Here is a 14,485-nt window from a genome sequence, read left to right as displayed (position 1 = left end):
TCGCAAGCTTCTTGAGATAGATTCATTATGCTTCTTGTCTGGAGTACCCCCAAAATTTAATATACCTTGTCCCTTTCAGGTGGAGTTTGCCAATTCTTATGCCCACTTTGGAAGTTGGCATAGACATGGTTGCCCCAGAATTTCTTGTTTCAGAGCTAGCTGCCTTCAGGCTTCATGCAGAGTTGTTCTAAAGATCCAAGATGAGCAGTGAGCAGGTCAGCTATTTAGTATTTCAACTCCCAAGCAACATTTCAGGCAGACTTGTTGCTTCTTGCGGCTCTTGTCTATGTGGCTGAAATACTTGATCCTGATAAGCCTTGCTCTCTGGCTGGTGGACTCCTTTGTTGGCCTTATTTCTGATGTCAGAACCTTCCTTAGTTGCCTTGCTATTTGCCCATCCTTCTCCCACATTTAACTCTGCCTTTAATTCCAATTCTCAAGTGTGGCGAATGAGTCAACCAGTCTGACTACAAAAGAATCACATCGTAAAAGAGTTCAAGGTGTAGCTAGATAAGCCAGCTATGGATACCACTGCCTATCCTAAAAGGCTGCGTCTGCTCAGACAGCCATCTGGAAACACTGACAGGGGATACAAGAGAAGCAGAATTTGGATAGTCAGGGTCTTCTGTATCCCAGCTGGATAGTTCCTTTTTTTCCTGCACAACTTTGGGAAGGCCAGGGAGCCACCATTTGAGCTGGCAGCAGCCACACGGATCTTGGTTGTTTCCATGCAGCCCTTTTAAAGTGCAGAGATGTCATTTCAACCTACAGCCACAATCAATATTACATCATGCTGAGCTGGGCTACTTTTCTACTTTTTACAATAAAATCAGGTAACTTACTGCCCGGATTCAGTTTGATTCCCAATCTGATCTTTTCTGTTGATGTTTAGAGATATAGTGTGTATTCAGTTGGTATATAGACCTATAATAGAGACCTTCTGCAACCTTCCTTGTGAAATGAAATTGAGAAGGCCACCATTGCCAAGGCCAAGCAGACAGTGAGGGAAGAGGAAAAGGCATCTGTCTGTCTGCTCACTGCCTATAGAAAAGTCTTTTCTTCACAATCAGACTTTTCACTATTTGCTTCCAACAAAGTCAATTTACTTAAGATTGTATCACCTGAGTCTGGGACTTAACGAATTGTAGATCTGAGATAGCTGGGGTCACTGCTTTTTTGTTTGCACAGAGCTAGAAATTGTAAGATGGAAGACCTTGTATGTGCTTCTCATCATGCCAGATCATTCTCTAGTCAGTTTTAGACTGACAGTTCATATAAATATCTTCAGTCATCGGGGTGGAGGATTGTATACTTAAATTTCCAACCTAAATGCCTGGTGGATGTGAATGGAAATAGACCTTTAGTGCAAATAGATCTTTCCTACATTGTGATAATGCTCATATCTGGTTAACCTGTGGAATGTGGATACAATTGCTTGTAGTACCTTCATAAAGCCACATTATAGTAATCCTGCTTGTTCTAGAGCAGTGATGACTAACCTTTTTGCCACTGTGTGCCAAAACGGGAGCTAGAAAGAGAGAGGGGGGGGAGAGAGAGAGAGAGAGAGAGAGAGCTCCTGTGTGCCGGAAACTGAAAAAACACATGATCTTCCGGTTTCCGATGTGCCTGGTCTTCCAGTTTCTGGTGCACATGCGTAAATCAGCTGGCCAGTGCGCATGTACTGGCTCCGCCTGGCATTTCAGGGGTCCTCACGCCTCCCTGCCCACCCCCCCGGTCCCTGTCGGGATGGCAGGACATCCCTACTGATGGTTCCACAGCCCTGGACAGGAAAAGAAAGTTGAGTGGGGAATGCCACGTCCCTCCGCTAGAAAGCTGAGGCCCTTTCTTGGCCTCGAAGGGAAGAGGCGTCGGTGTTCCTGGGGTTTGGGTTGGGGAGCCAGATGGTGGGAGAGCTTTGCCCAACTCTGGCCAGGATGAAGCGCCCTCTCCAGCCCGTCACCGAGAACAAGCCAGCAGAAACACACACCCCACTTTTGCCAAGGGAGCATGAATGCTTCCCGGCCAGCGCACATCTTACCCCAGTGTTCCTCCTGTGAGCATTTGCTGGCTGGGCAGTCAATTGCTCCACGCCGGTGAGTCATGCGGGCAGCTCACCTCTATGCCGGCAGCTCCTCCAGCATCCCACTTGGATGCTGGAAGAGGAGCTGCGAGCAGTGCAACAGCCCGGAGGAGGAGCAAGCCGCAGTGCAACAGCCCGGAGAGGGGCAGAGCTGTGGGCCAGGATGGGTGGGCCGGGGCTTCCCTCCCTCTCCACCTGAGTGGGGTTCTTGCATGGCTCCGGCCCACGGTGCATTGGTGCTCTGGAGTGCCTGGCTGGCTTGGGAGCCCCAAAAGAGCTGACCGCCCCCCGCGCAGCCCTTCTTCCCACCACTTTTGCCAAGGAGGTGTGGCCATTTCTCTCCCGGACGTTTCTCCCACCCAGCTCAACATGTCGGCAATCAGGCCATCAGCAGTGTTTCCATTCAGGCAGCTTGCCTCCCCGCCGGAAGCTCCTCCTCCAGCATTCCGCCTGGAAGCGGCAACCCAGCAGATGCGGAGCACAGATGCGCCGTGGGCTGGAGCCACGCAAGAACCCCACTCAGGTGGAGAGGAAGGGAAGCCCCGCCCGTCCTGGCCCACAGCCCTGCCCTTGTCTGGATCTTTTTGCATGCGCGTCCGATGCTCTTCCCTTTGCTGGTCTTTGCACCCGCATGCGCACCAGAAACCAGAAGACTAAGTGGCTGACACATATGCATGTGTTGGAAACAAGATCATCTTCCTGGAGTGCACATGCGCACCAGGTGGCTGCTCTTCTGTTTTTTGGTGCGCATGCCCACGTGAAGTCCAGCTGGCCGGCGCACCGGAACCCAGAAGAGCAATGGGCGATGGGTCTGCATGCCCAGAGAAATAGCTCTGCATGCCACTTCTGGCACGCGTGCCATAGGTTTGCTATCACGGTTCTAGGGACTTGAAAGGGATGGATCACATTATATAGAATGTGGGAGTCATGTCAATGCCCATTTAAATAATTATTCTATGGCATAGGAGACAGTTGGGAACACTTCTCTATCTCCATTGTGTTGCACAGAACAGACTGACATTGGTCTCTCATAATATGCAGTATCTTTTTCAACATGCTTAATAGAGCCAGAACAATTGATGGCATGCTGTCAGCAATTTGTTTCATTCTTTATGAACATAACTGATTAGATTTGCCTTGATTTAGACTCCAGCATTGGGACGTAGCTTCAGCAATCACTTTTCCTATAATTTTGAATCCTTTCCAGCTCGTACAATTCAAGAAGGTGTGCATGTGAATAAATTAGGATCATCGCCTATTTTTTCAACCTTTGCTCCGGTCCTGCCCAATTAAATCAGCCAGAGTGGCACAAGCTGCATAGTTAAATAAAGTAATCGTTGCTTTCTTATAGAAGGGATATACTCCCATTTTGCCTAAAGATGTATCTCAGATTGGGAAATTCATGCAATTGTATACCAGTTGCAAACATTATATTTCTGGGACAAATTATTAGGAACGTGCCTGACAATTCCAAATGGATTTAAATGATGCAAGTAGTCCTTGAGATATGACTTATGTTCAGCAACCATTCAAAGGCCATCATGGCGCAATGGTTAGAATGCAGTATTTCAGGCTAACTCTGCCCACTGCCAAGGAGTTTGATCCTGACTGGTTCAAGATTGACTCAACCTTCCATCCTTCTGAGGATAAGGAAAGTGCATCTCTGCTAGTCCTTCTGGATTGCAATATTAACATCTGTGGTGTCATTCTGGACCGCTTGGTAATTGTAATTTGGGCACTAGTATATGGTGGTTCTTTCATTCTTGTTAGGTTATGTCCAGAAAATGAAGCTGGGAGTTTATAAAGTATACAATTTATACTGAAAACTCTGCACTATTTGGACATGAGCGCTTAATAGCCTAAGGCCCAATTCTTTGCTTATGGTTCTGTGATTTAAACATGTAAATGGAAATCAAACTAAGAATAAATCAGGAAACCTTATACATACCATGCATTCCATTTACAGATGCAGTCCCATTCTTTACAATGTGTAGATTACAGTCTCATTCTTGAGTTTTGGGTCATTATCCAGATGACTTGTGACTGAATTTTCTAAGAATGGGCATTGTATTTCGTGCCAGAATGTCCTAATGATCTCCGGATTCCTTTGTACCCTAGCAGATTCAGAGTACCGAGTTTCTCACTAAACAATGGTGTTCTTTTCTTTAATAGCATCACTTTTTTTCTGTGAATTTATAGTGGCTGTGACTTAGCAAAAAGCTGTAATTTGTTTTCATCTTTCCAGAGAGCATTCTCCTAGAAAATGTGACTTGTCAACATTCATTTTAGGGAACTCCAGACTGGCTTGTTGTGTCTTTTAGAAGAATCTTCCTGGGTCTTATCTCATGGCAGCGTCTTTCAGTGAGACGATGGATGGTGCAACTTGATATTGTTGTATCTTGATCTTCGGAAGTCAGACAGAATCTCTTTTAAACTTTTCATTGGTTCTTTGTACACCATTCAGATTATCCTTCTGTTCAGTCTGGTATCAGTTTTCCACTTGTGACCATGTCTAGGGTGGTTGGCTGCAGTCCTGTAGATTTTAAACTTTTTGATATTAGCAATTGTGCTTTAGGAATATGAACTTCTGTCTAAATAGTTTTGTAGTCTTTATTCTTACAATGCTTGGTTATTACCTTCTTTCCTCCTCAGAAAACCGTCTGCTTTTCTTTCTCTTGTCATGTTCACTATACTGCACATAATGACCCAAAATGCCTGAATATTTTCTCCATAATCAATGACTTACTATGATATTGAAAATATCTATGATACTAAGTAAAGAGAACAGCCTGCATGAGAGATCACTAACATCCAATAATGTATTTTATTTTCTAAGGCCCCCCCGGGGGGGGGGGGGGGGGGGGGGGGGGGGGGGGGGGGGGGGGGGGGGGGGGGGGGGGGGGGGGGGCCCGGGGGGGGGGGGGGGGGGGGGGTTTGGGGGGGGGTGGGGGGGGGGGGGGGTGTTGGGGGGGGGGGGGGGGGGGGGGGGGGGGGGGGGGGGGGGGGGGGTACCGCCCCCCGTCTTTTTTTTTTTTAAAATATTTTTTTTTTAAAAAGGGGGAAGGGGGAGCCACAACCGGGCGGGGAGGGATGGTCATTGGCGTGCGGCGGTCCCGGGCGCGGGGGGGGGGGGGACCCCTTTTCTGAAATTCCATTTTCATTTGTTTTATTACAAGTATGTGAAGTCATACATCAACAGCACAGTGTCTGCTGTATAGACACTGGAATAAGAATTGTGGATGTCACTACCTTATATCAGTTTCAACTTTATTTAACAGGAAATTAGGATTTCATGGGGGTGGGGGGAAGGTGGACAGACGCTAATACTTTCAGCTGCATCTGTACACTGAGGAGACAGTTGTAATTAATAAGCTAAGAAGAACCTCACTTTTTTGTTTCAATTTATCTTTAAACTAAACTTGTAAAACTATCTAATGATCTTCACTAACATAAAACCTTTATTCCACATTTGCTTTCCATAGAATCTATTCATCTTTGGTCATTTGTCTGACAACTGTTATATGATTTTTTTTGTACATAAAAGAACAGCCGATTAAATAGCTTCTTCAAGTCTTGATGACAGCTGAATTACCTTTGTGGCCCATTCCTTTGCTGTTCATTGGAGCATTTGTTTTTGTTTTTTCCTTTTATATGAATAAACAGTGCTCAATCAGGAAGCCTGTCTCTAAAATGGATGATTTTCAATAGAAGATGCTCAGTTGCCTAGAGGTGTTACCCTGCAATTTGATTCCGTTTTTGCTGATGAGCAGAAAAAAAGCATCCGGCTTGGCCTGTGCGGCTAATGAATTCAGCCTCTCTTTGTTGAATGAAGGTTCTGCTCAAAGAAAATGCCTCCACTCAGTTCATGTGATTCTTTGCCACAATGCATTCCATTTCTAAACTCACATTTCTCAAAACATTAAAAAAAACTTGTGAGGAACAGAAAGGAATGTTGAAAAAGTTCTTTTACACATCACCTTCTACCAACATTTCTCTGTATTTTTAGTATGATACAGTGGGTTCATTTGTCCATCACTTTAAGCCTTAATGCATCACACAAAAATTAAAATAAAGATATATTCTATCCAGTATAATGTATAATGTAATCCAAGAAACAGGCAAGAGTTCATATACTGGGGAAGACCAGGGTATAACTTTGTTTAGCACACATCTTCTGAATCAGTTCTTTCATATTCTGAACTGTTCCACCACATCATGTCCAAAAAGCACATTCACTGAGAATTGCAACATTTGATGGTGTTATATGGCCACAGGATAACCCGAAATATCTATCGGATGTAAACATTTTCTCAAATGGGGGTGAATTTTTTTATGTCAAATATCCATATAAAAAACATCGTTGTAAAAAGAAGAGAATAAATGGGTACAGAGAAGCAATATAAATGAATGTGGAACGATGATGGGTACTAGTTTAAAGAAAACAAGGGTGGGACATTTTTAAAAGGCAAAATCCTATGTGTACTTAGTCAGCCTTACAGCATCCAGAATTAAAGTGGTTCATGTTACTCCTCACCTGACAGTAGTTTCTGGCAATACGTATAAATGGCAAATTAATTGAGACAAATCTGATTTTTTCAAAAATGGCTATGGATCTTAGTAATAAGCTTTCTTAGATATTAGGCAATGTTTTTAATGTTTTTAATGTTTGTTAAATTATTTTGATATTAAGCATACTCCTGAAAGAATATTAATTGATACATAGGAGTTCGGTATTAGTTAAATTTTCTCACCTGGTACCAATTCATGAATATTTTTGAGACAGATGGGCAAAAGTTAAGTTGTTTATACCAGTAGGAAATGGCTAGCTGGATTCATTAGTTCACTATTTCAAATAAGAGACATATCAGCTCCTTTTATAATCTTGCTTCTGGCACAAATTACTAGGAGATTTAAGACAAGCTACTGTGTCTTACTCTTGGCTTCTGGCTGTGATACATACATCAAGATTTCAAGATTATGAGGCTGTTGTTAGTATACAACTGAAGCTGTTTAACGCCAGCTTTATACCCCATATTACCTTTTTTGGAGCAGGGCGGGGGGGAAGCATTTCCTAATCCAATTTAGGAAATAGGAGGAATTTGGAAAATAGGAATCTGTTCTACCAGAACTGTTTTTACTGCTGAACAGGCATGTATCACTGAATATAAAATTCATAGTGTCAAACTATTCTTCTGATACCAAACAAAATATTTCATGTTTTATATAGAAATACAACTCATGTATTAATACTTATTAAATATATATTATTTTAATATATTATATATTATTATTGAATATATTGAATATTATTTCTTTGCATTTCAGCAAATGTGTAACCCTGACACTTTAAGACCAGAAGCTAAAAGATATTTAGAGAAGTCAATAAAAATGGGGGAAAGAAATGGGCTTCACCTTTCTGCAGAAGTCCAGAATGTAAGTGTAGCATAATTCAACAGTTTTTTTTAAAAGGGAACAATCTTATTTGTCCAAAAATATGTGTATATTAAATTTAATTGTAATAAGTCTTATAAATAACACATTGAAATCCTTTACAAAGGTCCCCTTGGTTTCTTACTTACTGTAAGATTGCAAATTCTATAGATTAAAAGTGATAAAAGACTATTTCAAATGATATAATTTTATGTCTAACTCTTAGTTAGACTCTTCTGTTTTATATTCTTCTGAATTTAATATTTCTAAGCTGTATGCAGCTTATAAAAGACTTACCTAGAAGGTATGGTAAGAATATTTTGCCAGGTAGCCCTTGATATTTGCATATCTTATTGGGTGGGATTATTATATTTCCATATTTGTTTCATATCTTCTTGGTTTATTTGAACAGTGCATAGCTATAATTTCCTTTGAGTATATGTCTGGTATAGCCAACAGCAGACATTAACTTAAGACTCAATGGTGTAGATTTAAAGAATAGTCATACAATATTCCTTAAGCTAAAAGTAAGTAACTGTCTCCTTTAGCAAGATTTATGACTGATTGGTGATTTGAAGTATCCTAATTCTGTAGTGTTAAACATGACACTAATTTTTTATTAGCTAATTGTTTCATTACTGCATTATTGACAGCTTTCTACTTATGCATATTCAAGAAAACTTACCAGAATAATAACTATAAAAATGCCAATGTATATTGGGTGATATTAAGGTCTGTTCTTCCACTCATGTAACAGCATCCATTAATGAGAAGTCTTCTTTTGCAAACCTCTTCTCAAAACTGTAATGAAAATAGGGTGGTTGGGTGGGCTTCATAGCAGATTTTATAGGCATAGTGGGAATCTGTAGAAGTGTGAGATTTCTTTCCAGTATCTTTCAACTCCACCCCATATACTGAAGCTATCTAACAGCAGGGATTCTCAAAAGAGGCAATGCTGATAGATAAATTGCTTTATTGAAGACAAGTAAATATATATCCATAAAAGTGATCGCCAACCTTTTTTATGGCGCGGCCCGGTACCGGCATTAGCTGGGCGCCGCCATCTTTTTTTGATGAAAAAGTGCTTCCGGTGACCTCACCAGAAGCACTTTTTCATCAAAAAAAGATGGCGGCGCTAGCGCTTCCGGTGAGCTTTTCTGGGTAGAAATGGCTTTCTACCCGGAAAAGCTCACCGGAAGCACTTTTTCATAAAAAAAAGATGGCGGCGCCCAGCAAACCAGCGGCCCGGTAGGACTTGTTCCACGGACCGGGACCGGTCCGCGGACCGGTGGTTGGGGACCCCTGATCCATAAGATCCGAGAGAATAAGTAGCGAGCCTATAAGTGTGCCCTCAGGATATAAATCCTAGCCTTTTCCTTTTGACTCATTTTCCATCATTTGCATTTGTCCCATGTTTGAATAGTAGTCTCTCTAGGCTAAGAGTCATAATTTCCAGCCTTTCCAATTTCTGCCCCTATGAGATGGTAAAAATATGTTGGATGACCAGAAGTTTGCTCCTTGCTTGATACTGTATGTAACCTGCTATCTTAAATATATGAAAGTATGGATAAATTAAGAAATACTTAATTTAAATGCGTTTCTTTTAGTTGAGGGCACACCATATTGACTTATGTCAAAATAATGCACTTAGAATATATAAGACGAAATAAATGTGTAAAAAGAAATAACTTACTATTAAAAGAATACTAGGAATTTCTTTTATATAATACTTTAGTAAAGAAGTTTATCATATTTCTCTATCTGCCTTACCCAGCTATGGGGCATACCCAGTGCTTAAAAGATAGTGGTTTCCTTAAGTCATATAAGATGCATATTCTTATTCCCTTTAAACTGTGTTCCAAAGATGGGAAAAGAATATAAAAATAAATAAAACCGGATTATGTCCTTGAAAACAAACAATGGAAGGAGGTTGTTTACAAAGCATGTTAGCATAAGGAAAGCATCTCTCTTTGAAACGTTTAGGCATTTGTGTCCTGTAGGAGGCCCATAACAGCTTCTTCATAGACATGCAGAACATTAGGGACAGTCTACCTTGAGAAGCACTTGTTTTGAATGCTCTCCACAACTTCAGTAATGAACAGTAACATTTTGCTTTCTATATATGGATTGACATTAAGGAAATCAAGACAATCAAGCAGAAGCTGAGTGAATTATGTATAGATTTTAGCAAAAATCTCAATGAAGATAACACATTTCTGATATTTTCTCAAAATGAACTTCGTGAGTATTTCTGTTTGCTATATATGAGATACATCTATATTTCAGTAATGCCATCATATTAGTAAACATCACAATACCAAAAGTTTTCATGCTATAATGAAATTGTTTCATATGCTGATCAACTTTAATCGGTTCAATGTGATTTTCCCTTTATTTATGTTAACCTTCCATTTTTCCCTAACTCTATAATTTTCCTTTACGGGTTTTGGCTACTTGTTCCTGTGTTCTTGAAAAGGTTCTACTTTGATTTTAAACATTATATTATTTAACTCCAGAAAATAAATACCTTTTTAAATTTCTGTTGTTATCACAACACATTTAAATAGATAACTATAATTTTGTTCTTCATTAATAATAGAATAAGCATGATTACTGTAATATGGACAGTTAACTGATAAAATCATTGCTTTCTCATTGGTATGTACAGACAGTTAACTTATATTTCAGAGGTAAATTTTCTTAAATGCCTTTTGTCTGTAGAAATCTATTGGCCACTAAACATTTAAAATGATTTTTGATTATTGTTAAAAGACATGTCTGAAAAAAATGTATCTTTATATTAATCCTATTTCTCAGGTGCCCTGCCTGATGATTTTATCAGTAGTTTAGAGAAGATTGAAGCTGACAAGTATAAAGTTACCTTAAAATATCCCCACTATTTTCCTGTTATGAAGAAGTGCAGTGTTCCAGATACCAGACGAAAAATGGAAACTTCTTTTAACAGCAGGTGCAGAGAGGTATGAAAAAAGTTTAAACATTCATAGATCAAAATATAATGTAAGAACTGTATTAACAAAGCTTATATATGTGTGAAGGATTATGTTAAATTCAGAAGCATATGCTTTTTAAGTTGAATGTTCCAGATTTATGTCCTATATTAATGTTATATAAAATCATCTATAATATATTTCCTGTGATAAATACATCATCATATATAATTACAAGTTCAAATAGGAGGAGTCTTAAAAATTATAACATGAAGATGAAACAAATCAGGATAATATGTTTAATTAATATTTGTTTAATAATTTAATTTGCAGGTAGCCCATCTCAACCACAAGATGAATTAAGGTTGTAATTTTGTGATTTCTGAGAAAACTTTAGGAAACTTATGATTACTTGGATTGGCCATTCCAAAGTTGGAGAGAAGCATCAATTTCAGGACAATGAAATTTAAATTTCCTGATTTCTTACCAGCTTTTGAAGATGTATCTTAATAGTGCTTAAGACTGTTATACTAGAAATAGCAAAAAAGGAAGGAGGAAATAAGAAAGGATTTGAAACCCTTAACCTTCATGTTTCTCAGCTGGGTCAGCCATACCAGTACACTGTTTTGAGCAATGTCCTGTCCTCTACAAAAAAATCTTATCACCCATTATAAACAATTAAAAATAAATGTTTCTTCACTTGAAAAAAAGATAATGCAAGGAAGTTTTGCCTGCTTTCAATTCTGCTGTGCCAGTCTGCCACAAGTACAACATAAAAAATATCATTAAAAAAAATGGTACAATGAAAAACTTCTGGTTTGTCAGCTTCGCCAGCAGCAGGGATTTGCGATCCTGCGCGATCCCTGCGGCGCTAGCCGTCTTGGTGCCTCCGATCCTGACAGATCTGGAGGCTAAGGCTGCCCCGCAGAGGCAGCCGAAGATAGGGGGGAGCTGGTGAGGGGTTTGGGGGTGTTGCAGACCCCCTCCAGCCGGCAAAACCCCCTTTTCTCAAGGCGGTTGAGCGGCGGTCTGTAATGGCCGCCACAAAGAAGCCGGCAGCTGGGTAAGACTGAGCAGGAGGAAGAGAGGAGAAAGTTTCAGAGAAAGTTTTTTGGCTGACCCAGGATTTTAAGAGGCGTCTAATCCTGAAAAATATGACTTCTTGAACGATACTTTGTTTCCAGAGGAGAATTTCAAGCGGCAAAATTGAGGTGCTGAAATGGAAAGTTTACTCTCCTTCCCTATGGAATCAACAAATGGCCATTGAGAAACCTGTTGTTTTTTATAAAAGGTAAAAACTTGGCTTCTAGTTATAAGTGGGAAGGGAGAGGACAAAAAAATATTAAGATTTTGCTGGAGGAGATGTCTTGAAGATTTTGAGACTAAGAATTAATTGTAACAAGGCTCTAAAATACAGATTGGGCTTTTTTTCTTTTCCTTTTTACTGATACCACCCCAAAGAGAAAGTGAGAACTTTGTGCTTTGTCTGGACTGTTTGATGTCTCTGGGACTTTGGGGAATTGTTTTAACTTTTGAAACATCTTGGTTGCTTTAAGAAGAAGAACAAAGAAAAGATTCACAATGGCTTTACCTGTTGATGAACTTAGAAAGGAATATGGAGAAATAAAGAAAGAAAGAAAGGACGCTGTGAAAGAAGCCTTTTTTTAGAAATGACGCTTGCTATTTATCAGCAAACACAACAACAGATGGAGGAAATAGAAGAAGAAGACGCCATCTTCAATGAATCTAAAAATTTAATTAAGAAAGAAAAGAGAAAGAAAGGAAGGAAAATGAAGGACTTAAGACTTAAAAAAACACTTAAGAAAGAGAAAAAAAAGATGCAAAATCAACTCAATGTTACTAAGCAAAAGGAAAAAGGAATACAACAGAGAGGGGAAGCTAAAAAGGCGGAGGTTAGTAGAGGGGAGGGTAAAAAGGCCAGGTGGGATAAGAAAGGAAGGGAAAAGAGAGGAAAAAGCCACAAAGGTATGAAACAAGATGGGAAAAAAGGAATTTTTTTTAGGGATAAAGGGTAATGTATAATTTCTTTAAAAAAGAAGATTCTGCAAGGTACATAAGATGGTATTGTAGTACTTGTATTAGAAATAGAAAACTAGAATGTTATAAGAATTAATAAAAGATCAAAATATTGAAATGTTTAGTAATGACAGATTTTAAAATTTAACAAAATATTAAAAGGAATGTTTAAAATACTGAGTTTAATTAAAAAGTTTAATTGACTATTGTTTTGATTTTATTATAAACTCATTATTGTAGCACTTGTCCTTTGAAATAGACAATGGGAATGTTATAAGATTTAATATTTAAATTTATTATTTAATTATATTAATTATTATGGACTTATTATTATTATTTTTTTCTCTTTTTAAAGGTTAGCAGGTAGAATGTACTAAGCAGAATCAGATTGGGTATTAGGCGTTATTTTAAATATTAATTTAGGGGGAGGATAGAAAGGCATCACACTGATCAGTGATTTCAGGAGAAATCCTTTTTTTTTTTCTTACTGTAGGGAATGAGATAAATGGATAATTTGGAAAGAATGGGCAAAAAATACAAATACAATGATTTAAATTAAAATGAATTAAATAAAATAGAAATAAGAAGCGTGAAAAGCGGGAGAAGTTATATAGAAGATATAGAATGGTAAATAAGATAGGTAATGGTATATAAGATGAGCACGAATTTAATTGAAGTCCATACAAAGAGAGGTAATCTGGGGCCAAACTACTTTCTTAAAAGAAGTTTTATATTTTTGTGTTTTGTGTGTTCATGTTTTGTTTGAGAATTAATAAAACCTCGGAGGAATGTTGGAGGAGAATAATGGTAATCAAGTCAGAGAGAAATGTAGATGATGATTATAAACTGGATAAATATAGAAAATAATAATAATAATAATGAAATTGAATATGAAAAGAGAAATAATGAGAAATTTGTTAAGAGATATCTATATGTCCATATTGAAATGGTGTAAAACAGAATTATGTTGTATAAAATAATATTTTACTTGACTTGTAAAATTAATAATGGAAAGAGGTTTTATGTATTTAATGGTTAATGATGGTTTGTTTGTCTTTAAAATCAATAAAATTTGTTTCAAAAAAAATGGTACAATGAAAAATAAAACAGCAGTGTAGTATAAAAATGAAAGCACAATAGTGAGCTTTAGCTACTGTATATACTCGAGTATAAGCCTAGTTTTTCAGCCCATTTTTTGTGCTGAAAAAATCCCCCTCGGCTTATACTCGAGTCAGATTCCCCTCTGAAAAAAATGGTGTGGAGTCGCGGCCTCCGGCGGCAGCGACTCCCAACAGCCAGCCGGGAAGGGAAAGGCAAAAGCGCTTTTTGCCTTTCCCTTCCCGGGGCGGCGGGACTGGGGCCGCGCTGGCGGTAGTGACTCCTGACTCAGGGGGCCTCCGAGGGAGGGGAAGAGAGTGACTCCTGCCTCCCGCTGTCATCATCATCTTCTTCTTTTGGGTTAGTGAATCAATTAAACCTTTCATGATAGTGAGATCGTTTCCCAAATTAATTATTTTTATTTTTGAAATTTACCAGTAGCTGCTGCATTTCCCACCCTCGGCTTATACTCGAGTCAATAAGTTTTCCCAGTTTTTTTTGTAAAATTAGGTGCCTCGGCTTATATTCGGGTCGACTTATACTCGAGTATATACGGTAATTCAATACTACGTGTGAACAGTACCCCCAATTAACACTTTTGTTAATTACAAATATGAAAATACTTAAAATTGGCCGAAGTGTTACAGATTGAGAATTTGGAGCAGGATGTTCCAAATGGTAAAGCATCTTGAAATAAAATACAAGTTTCGAAATGGATAAATTCTATAGTCAAATGTATTCTTACGCATGAAAGATACTAATATGTCTTTGTCATCTTTGGATAAGTTTTGTTAGTAATTGAGTGATTTTATTTCCAGAAGCAGAATTTCATAAACATCACTGCTAATATATTTAATTACATTTGTCATATAAGCGGTCAAAAGTATTTTAT

The 14,485-nt window shown here is 38.7% G+C and overlaps 1 protein-coding gene across 1 annotated transcript in view; it reads left to right on the top strand.

The window, feature by feature from the left end:
- The window catches only part of NLN (neurolysin), a 33,770-nt gene that overhangs the window by 9,147 nt on the left and 10,138 nt on the right, over window positions 1-14,485 (top strand). Inside the window, exons 4-6 of the mRNA XM_026670555.2 lie at window positions 7,406-7,513; window positions 9,649-9,751; window positions 10,328-10,488. Coding sequence (XP_026526340.2) covers window positions 7,406-7,513; window positions 9,649-9,751; window positions 10,328-10,488 — 372 coding nt within the window. The remainder of the gene's footprint in view (window positions 1-7,405; window positions 7,514-9,648; window positions 9,752-10,327; window positions 10,489-14,485) is intronic.

Source organism: Notechis scutatus, chromosome 2, assembly GCF_049901735.1.
Source record: "Notechis scutatus isolate UNSWTSFEM ecotype Mainland chromosome 2, rNotScu1.2, whole genome shotgun sequence".
NCBI classification, from domain to species: domain Eukaryota; kingdom Metazoa; phylum Chordata; class Lepidosauria; order Squamata; family Elapidae; genus Notechis; species Notechis scutatus.
Note: the sequence above shows the minus strand (reverse complement) of the source record. Positions and strands in the feature narration are given on the sequence as shown.